General features: G+C 48.3%; 1 protein-coding gene and 1 long non-coding RNA gene across 3 annotated transcripts in view; one reads left to right on the top strand and one right to left on the bottom strand.

Annotated features, from left to right (window-relative positions):
* Nucleotides 1–760: 760 nt before the first annotated feature.
* On the top strand, nt 761–7,861 carry LOC144327872 (uncharacterized). 2 transcript variants are annotated; one of them, XM_077929474.1, is made up of 6 exons: nt 761–907; nt 1,738–2,062; nt 3,046–3,073; nt 4,300–4,384; nt 5,089–5,168; nt 7,342–7,861. In XM_077929474.1, the coding sequence occupies exons 2-6, from the start codon at nt 1,956–1,958 to the stop codon at nt 7,372–7,374; spliced, it is 333 nt and encodes a 110-aa protein (XP_077785600.1). In that variant the 5' UTR covers nt 761–907; nt 1,738–1,955; the 3' UTR covers nt 7,375–7,861. The 2 variants fall into 2 exon arrangements, with proteins under 2 accessions (XP_077785600.1, XP_077785599.1); XM_077929473.1 differs by lacking the exon at nt 7,342–7,861 and having other exon boundaries at nt 5,089–5,386.
* An 8,456-nt stretch (nt 7,862–16,317) lies between these two features.
* LOC144327873 (uncharacterized) overlaps nt 16,318–17,569 on the bottom strand; it is a 98,861-nt gene continuing 97,609 nt past the window's right edge. Inside the window, exon 2 of the long non-coding RNA XR_013393054.1 lies at nt 16,318–16,737. This is a non-coding gene — a long non-coding RNA (uncharacterized LOC144327873). The remainder of the gene's footprint in view (nt 16,738–17,569) is intronic.

Consider the following 17,569-nt stretch of genomic DNA (forward strand, 5'->3'; position numbering starts at 1 on the left):
TTATCTACTTGCACTTTGACGTGCTCTCGAACTGCTAGGTTGGCAGGAGCAGGGACCAAGCAACGGGAGCTCACCCCGTCATGGGGATTTGAACCGCCAGCCTTCTGATCTCACACTGAGAGCCAGTGTGGTGTAGTGGTTAAGAGCAGTAGTCTCGTAATCTGGTGAACCGGGTTCGCTTCCCCGCTCCTCCACATGCAGCTGCTGGGTGACCTTGGGCCAGTCACACTTCTCTGAAGCCTCTCAGCCCCACTCACCTCACAGAGTGTTTGTTGTGGGGGAGGAAGGGAAAGGAGAATGTTAGCTGCTTTGAGACTCCTTAGGGTAGTGATAAAGTGGGATATCAACTCCAAACTCCTCTTCTTCTTCTGATCGGCAAGCCCTAGGCTTGGTGGTTTAACCCACAGCACCACCTGCGCCCCTTAGACAGCGATCTACTTCCACTATAAATAAGCTGGCAGTGATCTACCCATTGGATTGACCAGAGTTGTTGAACTTTTTTGGGGGGAGGGATGAGCAAAAATTGTTGACTGCAGACACCCCTGCTGTGGGACAAACTCTGGGCCCATGCAAGACTTAAATACACTTATGCATCTCCTCCTCACTCAGAAATGCTTGAAATGGCTTTGAATTTCTTCTAACACTAATCGAACACATGGATTTTCTTGTTTTCAGAGGGGGTTTTAAATAGCAAGTTAGCTCACCAGATAATAAGGCCAAAGTGTGGCTCAGCCAAATGGAGATTAGTTTAGCTGAGGGGAAGGACAGTCAGCAGAATGGGGAAGAATGAAAGTCCACTTCTCTGCTCTGACCTTCTCCCTTGATTTCTCATTCCTTGTACATCTCCCAGGGCTATTGCCTGTTGGAAAGTGTTTTGCCTGTGCTTCCAGGGCACGTTTCTTATGAGGTGAGTACATTGCATTAGTATGGCTCAGCTTTTAAACATGGTTTTCCCTTCTGAAATTTCTTTGCCTTTTTAAAAAATGATTTTTAATGAAGCTTTCTCATATAAATGAGAAATGCATAATAAGAAACAAAAACAGGCATAAGAAATCTTGTGAACTTAGTCTTGGGACTCCCTCTTGATGCTCCCACAAACAAATCAAAGCAACCAGGCAACACGAAGGCAGGTAAGATGGAGAAACAACAACCGGGAAGACCAAAGGAGGTAATTTATAAATTTTTGAGTTCAAGATCAAAAGTGTTTAGGTATAATACCAGTCTGTAATGGACGGTGAGGATCTTGGGTGTGTGGGGACAACTGCTCACTGTTGTCACAGAACAGATTCAACAAATGGAAGTTGCCATCTCTGCATTAGGATATGCGATTAAATTTCCCCCATTCCTTATTAAACTTTTGGTCTTCCTGATTTCTGGTTCTTCCAGGCATTTTAGCCACTTCAGCATACTCCATCAATTTATAACTTATCTTAAAGACCATTGTAAATCTAAAATCGTTAGTAGGATTGGAATACCACTTGTAGTTTAATGGTGAATTTTGGTTACAATGGAGAAATAAAAAGATCTGGATTATTATAAAAGATGCAGGAGGAAATGATTAACAGTCGGACCCACAAAAGGGGGGAGGGAAGTCCAAGAGATTCCTTGGAATCTAGTTTTTAATGTTGTGTGTTGGATATGTGGCTGTAAAAATTCGATCTGAAAAACCAAATAAATAAATTTCTAAAAAATAAATAAAGAGTGATTTATATTTCCATTTAAACTGCGTCTCTGCAGGAGCTGAACGACTACCTGGCGAACATAACGGCTCGTGGGCCACCTAAATTCCATGGGGTCTATGGTAATTTTTATGTGATCCATCCATTAAAGATGGAGGTGTTCAATACCAAGGAAATGGGGGTCGCCGTTTGGACTCTGACCGATGTGAGTTCCAGTCTGGGCAGTCTTCTGGAGGGGAACATTTTTGGTCCATCAGCACCGTCTCCCTCCACTGAATGGACCTTCTCTTGTTTTCTCTCTCCCTTTCATGGCAGGCTTACTGTTTTTTAGCTGATATTTTTATTACAGACAACAAGCTGAAGCTCTCGTTAACTCTAGACAGGTAACAAACACCCTGACGCCCTATTCAGCGTCATTGCCTCTTGACGTACTTGATAGAACTTCTTGCTTGCATGTGCAGGACGATAGAAGCAAAAGGTTGCATGCCGGTAGATACTGCTGCTGCTGCTGCTGCTGCTGCTGCTGTTTAATTTATATACCAATTAATTACCAGGGTGGTTTCTATGTGATTTACAAGTATAAGAGCAATCAGAAAGCACACATAACTGAAGTACACACTGCAACAATTCCATCAAAACAATAAAGCAAGCTAGTCAAAACAGTACAATATACTGCTTAACACCGTCATTTCTAAGCAGTGTGCCGTAAGATTACCTCTTCTGAAATCTCAAATAAAATCAGTTAAGATTGAACATAAAGACAGAAGCCCCAATTAAAATGGGGCGCTTTGCTCACGTGAGTCGAGTGGCAGAAGCCAAAGGCTACGAGTAGTTGGAGATGACGGTTTTCATCCATAGATGGGAATAATAATGAAGTAATAATTCAAGGTCTTGAAGGGTTGTTAGAAAAGTGGAGAGCAAGGGGGCACAGCACACAGCTCTCTTCTGAAACTGAAGACTCTGGTCAGGGGCCTCAGGAGGAAGGGCCGAGGGGCCCCGCCGCCTCCCAGGATGGGCCACCCAAGGCACTCGCCTCACCATGCCCAGTGGTAGGAGCAGCTCTGCCCCATGTCCTGCTCTCCTATATCAGGGGCTACCAGGATACAGGTCACGTTTTGCAGGGCACAGTGCAGACTGGTGGGGTCAGATGGGCACTGGAAGATAGTTGTTGCTAAGAGTCCAAGCTCAGATTTTTTTCCTGTTGCGAACCACCCTGGGATCTTCGGATGAAGGGTGGTATATATATTTAATTAATAGATATGGATTTTTGACCCTTGATGGGAAGCTTCAGATTCGGGGGGGAATCACGCGCAATGCAGTTGACGGGGATCTCCACTTCTAACAAGCATTTCCTTTTCCCTCGCAGTGGATTTCTGGACATGGGAGGCGATAACGTAAGCTCTTCCACCTATTCTAATACATTCTGTCGTATAGCAAGATCAGTTTCTTTAGCCCTGTTTTGCTTGACCTTCCTCACAGTCCCTCTTCAGAGAATCACGGCAAAGGCCATGATTGGGCTTAAAAGCTTCTAAGTGTCTTGCCCAAGACACTCAGCCAGTTCATGGCCAAGCAGGGATTTGAACTCAGGACTTCAGAGGCTGATTTGTCTGCTCTTTCCACCCGCTGGTGCTGCTTCTGCTCAGTCTAAGGTTTTGTTCATGGGTGATGTCAGGATTTGCAGTGGCCGACAGTTATGTTATGGGCCCAGTGCCTTGGCTGCTCCTGGCCTAGCTCAAAGGAATTGAAATATACTCGGAGTCGAGTGTGGATTTCCTGCTCTTCATTCAGCTCATAGTGGTGAGGAGGAATGGAAGTTCCCCTGAAATGTCTGCTTTATATACATTATTTACACAGTGGGCCCCACGTGATTGGCTAATTCTGGGATTCTCCTGTAGGCCAATCAGGTTGCGGATTCATTTCTATCTGGATTGGGTGGCTTCTGTGGACCAATCAGACTGCTGCATTCTGGATCCCATTGTTCTAGGACCAATCAGACTGCTGCATTTTGGATCCTATTGTTCTAGGACCAATCAGACTGCTGCATTCTGAATCCTAGGACCAATCAGACTGCTGCATTCTGAATCCTATTGTTCTAGGACCAATCAGACTGCTGCATTCTGAATCCTATTGTTCTAGGACCAATCAGACTGCTGCATTCTGGATCCTATTGTTCTAGGACCAATCAGACTGCTGCATTCTGGATCCTATTGTTCTAGGACTAATCAGACTGCTGCATTTTGGATCCTATTCAACTCAGTACATAACAGGAATGTTCTCCCTAACTACAGTATATTTACTTATTTGTTAAATTGTGTATTTGTTAAATTTATATCCCTCCACTCCTCCCAAAGAGCTCAGGGTGGCAAACGTATCTGGGATAAAAACAGGTGTGGCTTTGCAGGAGGGGTTTGCAGGAGGGGAAGGTGACGCTCTTCCCAAGGCACCACAACTGATTAATGGGAAGGAGGGAGGTGTCAAAAGGATTGTCCATCTCTGGAGCAAAGTGCCTTCATGCTGACTCTCCATTGAAGCCACATGGATTATGGTGCTGTTGTACCTGGTGAGATGCCTCCCTTTCCATGCTGCTTCCTTGCATTGCTGATCACATCTCTTCTTCTAGAGGGCCCGGCTCCAGGGAAGTAGATGCGACGCTGTGGAAACGCTGGAGAGGGTGCTGAACCAAGAGAGTCCTTTTCCAATGTTGGGTAAGAGTTGTGGGGTACCGAGGTGACGTTGACTCAGGTACAGTCGCAGCCTTGATCACTTTTGAGGTTTCCTTCCAAGCCATCGCTTCAGCCCCAAACCACAAAGCTTGCTTGTTGGGTAGCACCGATGGTTGAACTGAAGCCTTCATCTGGTCCTCAGTTCAGCCAAGCTCTCTGGAGAAACACCCCTTTGTGGCTGTGTGGAAGCCCTAAGGGATGTGGGTGGCGCTGTGGTCTAAACCAGTGAGCCTAGGGCTTACTGATCAGAAGGTCGGCGGTTCGAATCCCTGCGACGGGGTGAGCTCCTGTTGCTCGGTCCCTGCTCCTGCCAACCTAGCAGTTCGAAAGCACGTCAAAGTGCAAGTAGATAAATAGGTACCGCTCCTGCGGGAAGGGAAATGGCGTTTCCGTGCGCTGCTCTGGTTCGCTAGAAGCAGCTTAGTCATGCTGGCCCCATGACCCGGAAGCTGTCTGTGGACAAAGGCTGGCTCCTTCTGCCTATAGAGTGAGATGAGCGCTGCAACCCTAAAGTCATCTGCGACTGGACCTCACGGTCAGGGGTACCTTTACTTTTACCTAGAAGCCCTAATGTCAAGGAGAGAGGAATGTGGTACTACCCGCCCCTCCTCAATCTGGCCTAGTGACATGAACCAGGATGCCTTCTGCGGACCCAAATTGGTGCATGCTGTTTTTCTTCTCTCCAGATTACCTGCAGCAGGAGCTCCCCTTGCCACTGGTTCCAGACATTGGCGAAGTGATGAAGATGGAAGATACGTCCTATGATGTGAGCCTTTGGCATTTAGTCCATGGTTCAGGATGCAGGCTTTGACCGATGCAGCCCTGGAGGGTCTTAAGGGGCAGGAATAACCATACTTTAGAGGTCCTGGGCCCTAAGGAAGTCAGACTATCCTCCACCAGGGCCAGGGCCTTTTCAGTGATCGATCCGTCCTGGTGGAATGCTCTGTCCCAGGAGACCAGGGCCCTTCAGGATTTAACTTCCTTCCGCGGGACCTGTAAGACAGAGCTATTCCACCTGGCCTTTAATTTGAATTGATCTTGATCTTTTCTTTCCCTTCCCTTCCCTCCCCCTCCCCTTTTTATGAAGATCACCTGCTCTGAGACCCCACAGCTAATTCTCCCCTGGTCTCCTCGCTGGCCCAAGTAGGACCAATTCATCCAGCTAGCCCTGGGGATTATCTCATGCTTATTTCCCCTAAATTGATTTTTGAATTTTATTGTTATTCATGTTTTTATACTGTATTTTATGCTGCTTTTACAATTAAGTGTTATAAATCTGTTGTAAGCTGCCCTGAGCCCGGTTTTTGAACCAGGAAGGGCAGAGTATAAATAAAAATTTATATAACTTATGTTTATAGGAATAGCCCTGGAGTGCCGCAGGGGACTTTCCACAAAGTCTCAGACTGCAGCTCCCTGCCGCAGTTCATCAGAGCAGGCGCTCTATATAGGAAGCCCTGATGGCAAGGCAAAGAGGCGGCAAGAGATGAGTTGTTGCGCAAGTGTGCAAAGGGGAACCCACAGCCAGACCAACAGGGAGCAGGAGAGGGGCTGCTGGAAAGAGGGAGACGGGGAGATTTGGGCTGGTATTCTCCTGAAGCAATGCCCTCTGTAGGGGCAAAGCAAAGGCACCTTGAACAGCTGAGGCTGGAGACCTCCATAACAGAAGGGGCCAGGTCCTGTTTCAGCAGCAACTGGGAGTTGCAGTTCTATCAGGCTTGCTAGCTAGACCTTCCCCAGGGACTGCCCGCCCTGCTTCGCCACCTGAGGTGAAACATGAAAGTCACCACCACCACCGGTGCCCTTCCCCAAAGCCTTGCTAACAGAGTTGTATGGCTGTGGTGGCAGCTTTCAGTGAGATCTTGTTAAATATAATAATAATAATAATAATAATAATAATAATAATAATAATAATAATAATAATAATATTTTATTATTTATACCCTGCCCATCTGGCTGGGTTTTCCCAGCCATTCTGGGCGGCTTCCAACAAAGTATTAAAATACAGTAGTCCGTTAAACATTAAAAGCTTCCCTAAACAGGGCTGCCTTCAGATGTCTTCTAAAAGTCTGTTCTTCTCTTTGACATCTGGTGGGAGGGCATTCCACAGGATGGGTGCCACTGCCGAGAAGGCCCTCTGCTTGGTTCCCTGTAACTTGGCTTCTCGCAATGAGGGAACCACCAGAAGGCCCTCGGCGCTGGACCTCAGTGTCTGGGCAGAACAATGGGGGTGGAGACGCTCCTTCAGGTACTGGACTGAGATCTTGCTGGAAGTCGTCTCCATGCAACCCTGCCCCGTGGGACTCTGCTGCCTGAGGCAGCTGCTTCCACCTGCCTCATGGGCAGCCCGGCCCTGAGTTTCACTGAGCTGAGTTGCTTCATTTAAAGGAGCCCAGTCTGCTTTAAAAGGCATCGACTCCAGTGGAGTCACAGAGACCGTGGTTCCCCTAGGACAGGGAACTCTTCTCAGCCAGCAAACCACAAACCCTTGTCTTTAACTTTCTGGGAAGGGGGGTTGCACATACCATTGGTTATGGGTGGGGCATGAACCAGGAGAAGGTCTAGGCATGGTTGTGACGCTTAACTTTACACGGTCAGCTAGTTTGCAGCCATGCAGAAGTCCAGAGGTTTGGACACGCCTTCCCCCTCTACCCAGGACAGTGTGAGGCAGAGCCAGGATTCAAGAGCACCCTCTAGCCCACAGAAAAGGCCTCAGGGGGGCATGAAAGAGGGCAAGGGAAGGCTGCAGGGGCACCAGGGAAAAGGAGGGGATCTCAGCAAGGTCCTGTGGCTCCAGGAGTCAGGGGGCAGAGGGTGGAAGGCCGCTGGGAAGGGCTCAAAAAGCAGCGTTGGAGGAGAGAAATCTTTGGCATTGGGAGAAAACATCACACTCCGGGAGTCGGATGGGCACATTTTGAACTCTTCCTTTTCCTTCGCTATAGGAATTCCTCTTGGTTTCTATAATCGCAAAGTAAAGATGTCCTCTGGAGTCCTGCTTGAAAACCAAGAAGCCAGGATCGTCTCTCACCACCTCCGTTCCCTTTGAGGCCATTTCCTTCAGTAGCACCAACCAGCAGCAGGAAATGGTGCTGCCTCCAAATTTGGAAAGCCTAGGATCTCTATAGCAAAGGCCTCGCTTAGGATTTAAATTGCTTAAAAGGTCTGTGTTGTGGCAAGAGGCAATGGGCAGTGCAAGGTGGGAGCCACACACGGGGTCCTGAATGCTCCTCTTGGTGAAGCAGCACCCATCGATTTGACTGGAGCTCCCTTGAAAGTGCTTTCAAGTGGTTAGTGTCCAGTGGGGAGAAAGTCGTATTTCCCATAATATCAATCCCTCTTGATGGATGAAATGAGCATGGAGGTCTCCAGATCTCCTTCGATACTCCAACCACCACTTAGCAGGTGTTTGCCCAGTGTAATAAGAATTTAAGGTCTGAAGTATATAAATTAAATGTCCATAAATTTACAACACAAACACATACTTAAGTATATAAACCACGTGTCTGAAATAGTAAAAGGTAAAGGTAAAGGTACCCCTGCCCATACGGGCCAGTCTTGACAGACTCTAGGGTTGTGCGCCCATCTCACTCAAGAGGCCGGGGGCCAGCGCTGTCCGGAGACACTTCCGGGTCACGTGGCCAGCGTGACATCGCTGCTCTGGCGAGCCAGAGCCTCACACGGAAACGCCGTTTACCTTCCCGCTAGTAAGCGGTCCCTATTTATCTACTTGCTCCTGGGGGTGCTTTCGAACTGCTAGGTTGGCAGGCGCTGGGACCGAGCAACGGGAGCGCACCCCGCCATGGGGATTCGAACCGCCGACCTTTCGATCGGCAAGCCCTAGGCGCTGATGCTTTAACCCACAGCGCCACCCGCGTCCCTGTCTGAAATAGTACAGGAGAACAATCCTGAAACCATTTTGACTCTCCCAAATTGACCTCAAATGTTTCTCTGCAAGGAGGAAGGAAATGGGAAAAGCCTCTTCATTGTCTTTTGCTTACCTGTCTTAAGAGCGCATTTGTGTATGAAGAGGGTGAGCCTGTGACCTGGATTCAGGAATTAAAGTATTTACCATCACAAAAGAATGGCCAGGCTGCCCAGGTAAAGCAGTCAGTGACCACTGTCAGGTATCCTGGCAGACAGGAATTCTGTTGTAGACCGCCTCCTTCTGTGATGCATGTATGATGTTTTGGGGGTGGTCTTGAGCTACAGGGTGGGCAATTTCAAAAGTCTCTAGTCTGCACACCATTGTTCTGGGTTTTTCTCCTCCCTCCTGTGTGTGGTGAGTGAGGACCCTGTTGCAACAGCTTAATAAAGATCAGGCTTACTAGCTGCTTTGCTTCTCAATATTCTCTGGTTGGCCTCTGTTATTTTCTCCTACCGATAGGGAACCTACTTAAGGACTCTATATGGGCTATTGGGTACCCCAATAAGAGAAAAGGAGCAGGTTTTGTTTACAACACCAGCAAAATATATTGTCTACTGCTACTGCTATTGTCTCACCTCTCTTTCATCTTCTTCTTCTGTGATTACGGACACAGCAACAATTAACAATAATCTGTTACCCCAAACATCAGCTTTGCTACTACATGAAGGTTTACATCAAGGCAGCCCTCTGCATTAATGAACACTATGCTTCTTCTGCATTTGTATGGTTATATTTTCCTATTATTTCGCAAATTAGTATTCTGGTAGATACCGTATTTTTTGCTCCATAACACTCACTTTTTCCTCCTAGAAAGGGGAAATGTCTGTGCGTGTTATGGAGCGAATGCCTACGGATGGCGGGGGGATCTGCTGCAGTCGTGAGCAGAGGATCCATGGTTCCCCTTCCTTCCCTCCTCCGTGGCTCACTCCTCGCTAAGCCAGGGAGGTGGGAGAGAAGCAGAGCCTGCTTGCTTTAAAGGAGCAAAGCGGGAGAAGAGAGTAGCCTTCTCCTCTTATACCCCTCTTCTGCATTATTAGCAGCATCCTTCTCCCCCCACGCGTGTTCCTTCTCCCCTTAAACCCCTCGTCTGCATTATTAGCAGCATCCTTCTCCACACACCCCACGTGTGCTCCTTGTCCCTTGAGTGCTTTTCCTTCCCTCCCCACTTAAAACGTGGTTACAAAGCACAGATCCACATGGATCCTCAGGATTTTTGCACTGGGTCAACCCAAATTCACCATCAGATCACATAGCATGTCCATGGCTACAGCTTGCACCAAAAAAAATCACGCACCCACTGTTGCCTGGGGCTGCAGTGGTGCAAAAATGTGGTTACAAAGCATGGATCCACATGGATCCTCAGGATTTTTGCATTGGGCTATCCCAAACTCGCTGTCAGATCACATGTCTGGCCACAGCATGAACCACAAAAATCATACATCCACTGTTTCGTTTAGAATATTTTTTTTCTTGTTTTCCTTCTCTAAAAACTATGTGCGTGTTATGGTCGGGTGTGTGATATAGAGCGAAAAATACGGTAACACTCAAGCACCTAAACCTGGTGCTTTATGCCTTTCTCTGCACTCGTTCATGCATGCACACATAACTCTGGTGCCCTGGAATTTTAGATCTTGACGTCAAAAGTCAGTGCGCACACCATGGGGCAAGTTACACTGGCGTAGGCTTACAGAGGGGAACTCAGGCCCTGCAAAGTTGTTCGTTCCCTGGGGTTCCTCACACTGAACTGAATGGGAAACAACAGAGAAAGGAGAGGGTTGCTGGGAAGGGAGAGAAGCAAGTATTGAGCCCTGAAATTTGAGGGGAATGAATTCTTCATGGTTAAGCTACTGGGGTGCTGGGATGGGGAGTAGAAATTATGCAGAGCAATGATCAAGGTAAAGGGATCTTCTGGGTACTGCCAGGGACTCCAGCTTTCTCACTGGGGAACTTGCATCCAGTGTGCAATCGTCTCAAAACTCAAGTCATGTTGCAGAATTAAAAGTGTTTACTGGTTTTCCTCTGTGAGCCAGCCAAAATAAGGAGGTGACTAAATTAGGATAGAGCAGCGCTTTCCAAATTTTGCTAGTGTGTCGGCGGCAGTGTGAAGGTGTGTTGGGATCTCGCTGGACCAACCAGCCATTTTACCTTAGTACCATTACTGGTGCTGTAGGCTGAGCCTAGTCCATGCCAGGGAATGTTAGCCCGCGTCCCCAGATCCAGAGAGAGAGCAAAAGTAAGCACCAGGAAAGATTCTTCTTTGGAGGAAAGCAGTTTATTCTTTGTGCACAGAGAGACAGCCAGCAGAATCACGTCTGAGACTGGCTGCCCAGAAATACGCCTCTGCAGAGTTTCTTATACCTTGAGGAAACTCCCTCCCTCCAGACTGCCAACATATAAAACAATAAGTCTATTTTGCTAGCCCTCTAAGCAGCCCCCTCCTTATTTTACCTAAGCGCCCTGCATTGTCTCCTGTGCTATCTTGTATTCCTAAAATAGAAAGCGAGAGGCCTCTGGCTTACAGGTCTGGTTATTTCTGGCTTACAGTCTTACAGAGTACATTGAGAGAAACTTCTTTGTGTGTTTCTTATCTTACATTCCTAGGGGCCTCTTTTGCAGGTCTGGCTATCTCTTGCTAGCGGCTAGCTGACCTCGCATTCCTAAAATAAGAGCAAGCGAGGGGCCCTCTTTTGCAGGAGTAAAATTAGCTCAGAAATTTACTTCCAAGGTAGAGAGAATATAGAAGATCCTTCCCGGGCACAAGGTAGAGAGCATAGGTGCAGATTTCTTTTCCCATCTCCCTATACTCCCTCCTCTTCTTTTGGAACAATCTATTACTTAGATTCGTTCTGGGGTAGGGGTCTATAATCTCTCATGAAAGCAATCACGCGAGGTCCCATCATGCGAGACATTATCTTCTCCATCATATTTTGCAAGCATTGCATTAAGCAGGGTATACAAAAGCAAAGAAGCAATAAAAGCATTATTGGGCCTATCACCATAGTAAATATCCTTCCCATCCATCCACCTGGGAAGATGCTATCCAACCAAGACATATCCCAGCCCTCCCAAGTTTGTACAGGGACATGTGCCACCTTTTCAATGCTTGCTGCCAGATCACGGATAGCCTCGCCATGGTCTGAAATGTTGAAACAACATGCTCCATTTCAGCCATTTGTAACCACCTATTGTAGGAGTTATGGGCACCCCACTCAATCATCAAACGGGAAATGTCGGCAAGGGAGGTCAGGGGACTTTTTCCTGCCTGTGCCAATACACATGTGGGTTCTCCAACTAAAAAGAAAAGGAGAATCATCAAAGGTATAGATGGATTACGTTTCTTCCCACAAATACGATACCGTTCATGCCAACAGAAATACAAGAGCATACATATGACAAGAGCGGTACATATCACTCCTACCCACCAAACCCAATATCTCCATGGTTCCTCCCACCAATACTCGGCGGTCATTTCTAGTTTTCTTTTACAGCTGAAGGGCCCACTGATACTCGTATTCAACTATTTCCTGGGCCTCAGGGGTAACTTTCCACCTTTCTGCTGAGGCACCTACTATATGGAGCAATTTCCCTACAATCCCTTGTGGGTGGACTGGGCTCTCGTGTTGTCTCTTCAAGATATTATACCCAAAAGGGGCTCTTCCCTCTTCATATATCAGCATGCACCCACAGGAATATGTCCACCCCTGCAATGGCCTGACACTTGGGGTGACTATATCAAGGGGTTCTGGATCCAATACCAAAAGTCCCATTGGTGCCTCTGAATTTGCTGGAGAGCAAGTTTCTACGTTGGGGACGCTGCCCGCGGGCGCCCCTCCCATCCAATTTTTCAGCCGTGCGTAGAGGTATCAGCCTCCGGAGTGACACCAGCAGGGCGGTCGTCTACCGGGCACCTGGAGATGGTCAGCCGAAGGGAGTTCTCAGGATCTGGTGTAACTGTCCAGTTTGAAATGGCTTTCTTTACTGAGTAGGGTGGACCCACGGGGTGATGCCAGCAACCTTCACAGCAGTAGGTGTAGAAAGTAGCACAGTGTATGGTCCCCTCCAGCAAGGCTGTAGGGGGGCTTGCTGCCAGTCTTTCACCTACGCTTCGTCACCTGGCTCGAACTGATGCAGCCAACACACAGGGGTTGCGAGCCTGGGTCCACCTGTCGAGACAAAAGAAAACTCGGAAAAATATCTGGACTTAATTATTCAATTGCATATTCTGACATATGGGACCGGTCTCCTAAATACAATTTCAAAGGGTGACAGATGGGTCCGTTTTGACGGGAGACTGCGGACCCTGAATAACGCCAAGGGCAACATGGTCACCCAATTTGACCCGGTCTCCTGTGTCAGCTTGGACAGCTGATTCTTTAGAGTTCTGTTCATTCTCTCTACTTTTCCAGAACTCTGGGGTCTATAAGCAATATGCAGCTTCCAGTTGATCTGGAGCGCTTTTGCCAGTCCCTGTAGGACTGCATGAACAAATGCTGGTCCATTGTCAGATCCTATGGACCTTGGCAGTCCATAGCGAGGGATGATTTCCCTAAGCAGGCACCTGGTTACTTCAAATGCCTTTTCAGTCTTTGTGGGCCATGCTTCGGCCCATCCGGTGTAGGTGCACACTGCCACCAGCAGGTAGCGGTGCAGTCCACAACGGGGTAATTCAGTAAAGTCCACGACAAGATCTTCCATAGGTGCAGTTCCACTGTGCTGAATCCCTGGGGGAGCCAGTGGTCCGGCTCTGGGATTATTTTTTTTTTTTTTGACACAGCAGGCATTTCCTGGAGATCTGGGCTGCCAGTTGGTAAAGGTGGGCTATATAGAAGCATTTTTCCAGCTGCTTGGTTGTAGCATCTGGTCCTATGTGGGTTGAATCATGGTATCTCTGAGTAACCTGCCGAGAAAGGGACTCTGGAATCCATATCCTGTCATCAGGGGTAAGGTACCATCCTTCGTTGGACAACGTCAACTCCTGAGCGTCTGCAGTGTCCCTTTCCTGCTTCGTATAAGCTGGCTTGTCAGTAGTGCTCAAAATCTCTTCTGGGACCAGTGCTCCAATAACCAAGGCGGGGGCCAGTTCCCGGGCTGCTTCTTTGGCCACTTTGTCTGCCAATCGATTTCCTCTGGCCACTTCCCCTGGTCCAGTCTTGTGTCCATAACAATGGATAACTGCCACTGCCTCAGGCTCCCATACAGCATCCAGAAGGTTCAATAAGGCTTGAGGGTGGGCCACCTGGCTCCCTCTGGAGGTAAGCAAACCTCTTTCTTTCCATAAGGCTCCATGGGCATGTAAAGTCAGGAATGCATACTTAGAATCTGTATAAATGTTTATCTTCTGTCCCTTTGCCAGGCTCAGGGCTCTGGTAAGCGCAGTTAGCTCTGCCAACTGGGCCGATGTTCCAGGTGGGAGTGACTTTGCTTCGATCACCTGGTCTTCCAGGGCTACCACTGCATAGCCTGCTTTCCGCTGTCCAGTCTCAACAAAGCTGCTTCCATCTACAAACCATGAAGGCCAGTGGGGGTTTGCCTCATCTTTTAGGTCAGGTCTGCTGGAATATACTTCATCCATCACTTCAATGCGATCGTGCATCTGTTCCTCACCTTCTCCTACCGGCAACAGGGTAGCTGGCTGAATGCAGCAGTGTCCTTCTTGGAATAGCTGCCAAGAGATTGTAGCCTTATTAATCCATGGGTAGGAATAATTGTTGCACCCGAGCAGAGACAAAAGGAGCCAAACGACACCAAGGGGTTAATCCAGAGAAAGAGCGTTTTATTCTGCCATCCGAAGGGGCAGAAGGCACCTGTGTGATTCAGTTCACAAAAGACAGGCCGCACCGAAAACATTTTACAAGCAGGTTTTATCCTTTTTTTCAAACCCCTTTTTTCCTCTCCCCCTTTACAGGTTCTTACATAGAAATGTTGCTTTTCGTTCTCTGGCTCTGTTCCCAGAAGTATGTTGCAAGTCAATGTACCAGGACCAAGGTTATTTGGATCTGGGAAGCGAAAAGCTTTTCTGTTCTCAGCTCTGGGTTTGTTACAGCGTTTTTGTTACAGAGAAGACTGCTTAGCTCATGCTTTTTGTCTTAGAGGAATATGCAGTTTTAAAAATGCGTACGCCAAGGCCTGGTGGGGGGGGGATTCACAAACAGTTTTTAGGGCTTTCTGGGGTAACCCTAACTGTACCCCTTCAAGATAACGCTCTGAAGCTACCTCCAAGCGCCTGGCACAAAGGGGGGGGGGGCTGATGTCCTGTTACTTGCATGAATGAGAAACAGTTAGTTCACTTGCTTCTGCAACAGTCTTTGAGCAAATCATTTTCAGAAACCTCATTCTGTGTGCCGAGCAACCATTGTTGGACCAGGGCCAGGCAGCTTCTGGGAACCTGCGTTTGTTGGGCCTGGTTTATCCTAGTAAGTTTTTTCCGTCTCTCAGGACTGGAGAGGTGGGGTTCAGGCCATGGGGTATCCCTGCACTGATCCCTGTTCTTGCCCTCTGCCTTGATTTTTCTGGAGTTCAGAGCTGGGCTTGTGGCTGTAATGCTGAGGCTCATGGCTGGGTACATAGGCATCGGAACTTTGGTTACTGTTCCCACCCTGTGGGGAGTGGGGTGTGTCGGGCGTGGGGCCTTTGGGCATTCCATTTTCCAGTGACCCTCTTGCCTGCAGATGGCGCACTGGCTTTTTCCCTAGGCGTTCTCTGCCCCTCCCGTGGACACCCTCGCTCGCTCTGAGATTGCATTTTTGGCTTTCTGGCTGTTTGAAGACAAACCCCTAATTATTTTGGCCAGGTCCTCTTCGAAAGAAGGATTCTGATTTAAGGTGCTTGGAGGTCTGTGGTCCTGGGCATCGGATGACTCCAGGGGGTCGTACACTCAGTGGAGTGGGGCCATCAAAGTGGAGTTTTAGCTGCCTCAATTGCAACTATTAGCTGCCTCAATTGCAACATCAGTATTGTCCGCTGCCCTGAGGGCATTTATCTTGCAGATTTCCTCAATGGTCAGTATTGTAATCCCAGGGTTCTTTGATCCCTCGGGTTTAATTGTCTCTCTCTCTCTTTTTTTTAACATTTCTGTCCCATGCGGCTCTCAAAGCCTTCTGCTCTGTTTCTTTCTGTCTGCCAATTCACATCCTTGCATTGTGCTGCTTCTAGAACTCAAGAAGCCACATGGTTCTACATACTGAAACACTCTTTTGGACTACTTGTCCACTTCACCTTCTGAATTCTTCATTCTCTATACCACCTTCTTCCTCACTTTCCTCTTCTCTTTCTTTTCTCCCTCAGTCTCTTTTCTTGGGGGTTGGGTAGGGGAAACCTCATTTAGCCCTGGTGCAGTTGCTGCATAGGGTGGAGGGGGGCTAATTATTCCTTCCTCCTTTTCTTCTGGGACTTCTCTTCTGGGACTGGCAAAACTGCTGGCTTTTTAACTTGTACTTGCTGCCATACTGGGCACAGTTTGGCATGGCACAGGTAATCACAGTTCTACTTTTCTTAAGCCATGGGAGACGGTTAGGAACTCCACATAAGTGTTGGAGTCTATTTTTTCATCAGGTTTTTAAAATCCCCAATCTTCTCCCTTCGTGGCATCTTTTCAATTTGTTCAGGGAAGCATTGCAGGGGGGTCATGGGAGTTGTTTTAGTGCTTTTTCTCCATGACCCTGGAACACTTGGACACTTGGGATACTGGGACACTCCCTCCTCCTAACGTTATTTTTTTCACTCAGTCACAGGCCAGACGTTGCTTTCAACGTCTCACACACTCAAAACATTCACTGGAGTGTCCCCACACGCACATTCAGAAAAACCCATGCACCTCCCCCAACCCCCTTTTTTTTTCTTTTTCCCAAAAACCAAAATCACAACCGGCAGTGCTTCACAACTTCGACCGGGGCCCAAGAGCACCTTTTTTACTGCTTCTTCTGGGCACAAAACCAACAACCAACCATAACCGGCAGCGCTTAGACTTCGACCGGGGCCCTAGCAGCACCCTTTGCTGCTTTTTCTGGGCACAAAACCAACAACCAACCATAACCGGCAGCGCTTAGACTTCGACCGGGGCCCTAGCAGCACCCTTTGCTGCTTTTTCTGGGCACACCAAAACCAGTGGCACTTCTTCTACCCTGCTGGCGGAGCTGATCAGGCTCTCTTTTTGCTCACACCTATCCTTGTGGAGCTTGCTCCCACCTATACCCTGTGGAGCTTACCTTTTCCGCTGCGGACCTGTCCCCTCGGCGCCGTCCTCTTTCCTCCCTCGACCTGGGTCCTTGCTCCGGAGCGGTATGGCTGGCTCCCCCCACAAATTGGCAGGGTGCGCGTGGAGCCTGCAATCGCCGATCCGAGCTGTCCACCGAGGTCGAGCCTGGCTCTCCCCAGCCCTCTGAGGTGGGGCAGATTCCCGGTCAGGGAACCAAGCCTAGTCCATGCCAGGGAATGTTAGCCCGCGTCCCCAGATCCAGAGAGAGAGCAAAAGTAAGCACCAGGAAAGATTCTTCTTTGGAGGAAAGCAGTTTATTCTTTGTGCACAGAGAGACAGCCAGCAGAATCACGTCTGAGACTGGCTGCCCAGAAATACGCCTCTGCAGAGTTTCTTATACCTTGAGGAAACTCCCTCCCTCCAGACTGCCAACATATAAAACAATAAGTCTATTTTGCTAGCCCTCTAAGCAGCCCCCTCCTTATTTTACCTAAGCGCCCTGCATTGTCTCCTGTGCTATCTTGTATTCCTAAAATAGAAAGCGAGAGGCCTCTGGCTTACAGGTCTGGTTATTTCTGGCTTACAGTCTTACAGAGTACATTGAGAGAAACTTCTTTGTGTGTTTCTTATCTTACATTCCTAGGGGCCTCTTTTGCAGGTCTGGCTATCTCTTGCTAGCGGCTAGCTGACCTCGCATTCCTAAAATAAGAGCAAGCGAGGGGCCCTCTTTTGCAGGAGTAAAATTAGCTCAGAAATTTACTTCCAAGGTAGAGAGAATATAGAAGATCCTTCCCGGGCACAAGGTAGAGAGCATAGGTGCAGATTTCTTTTCCCATCTCCCTATAGTGCCACCCAGACCTCGGCAGCAGCAGGAAGGGAAAAGCTAGGCCGTTTCATTTGCTATGTTGCTCCTTCCTTTGCCAGATGCATCTGCAAATGCCGCTTTTTTGAGGAAAGTTGCTTGCTTGCTGTTCCTTGAAAAGCCACCCATCAGTCAGTCTGGCCCAAGAGCTCCACCTTGGCTCTGGGCCCTCCCACCTGCTGGCTGTGG

The sequence above is a fragment of the Podarcis muralis genome, chromosome 5, assembly GCF_964188315.1.
Source record: "Podarcis muralis chromosome 5, rPodMur119.hap1.1, whole genome shotgun sequence".
Taxonomy (NCBI): domain Eukaryota; kingdom Metazoa; phylum Chordata; class Lepidosauria; order Squamata; family Lacertidae; genus Podarcis; species Podarcis muralis.

Bases quoted from the DNA above. Each gene is read 5' to 3' on its own strand.
- LOC144327872 (XM_077929473.1), top strand. From the start codon at position 1,956: ATGGACCTTCTCTTGTTTTCTCTCTCCCTTTCATGGCAGGCTTACTGT. The intron at 2,063-3,045 runs GTAACAAACACC...TTTCCCTCGCAG, and splicing joins CTCTCGTTAACTCTAGACAG to TGGATTTCTGGACATGGGAG. The intron at 3,074-4,299 runs GTAAGCTCTTCC...CTCTTCTTCTAG, and splicing joins TGGACATGGGAGGCGATAAC to AGGGCCCGGCTCCAGGGAAG.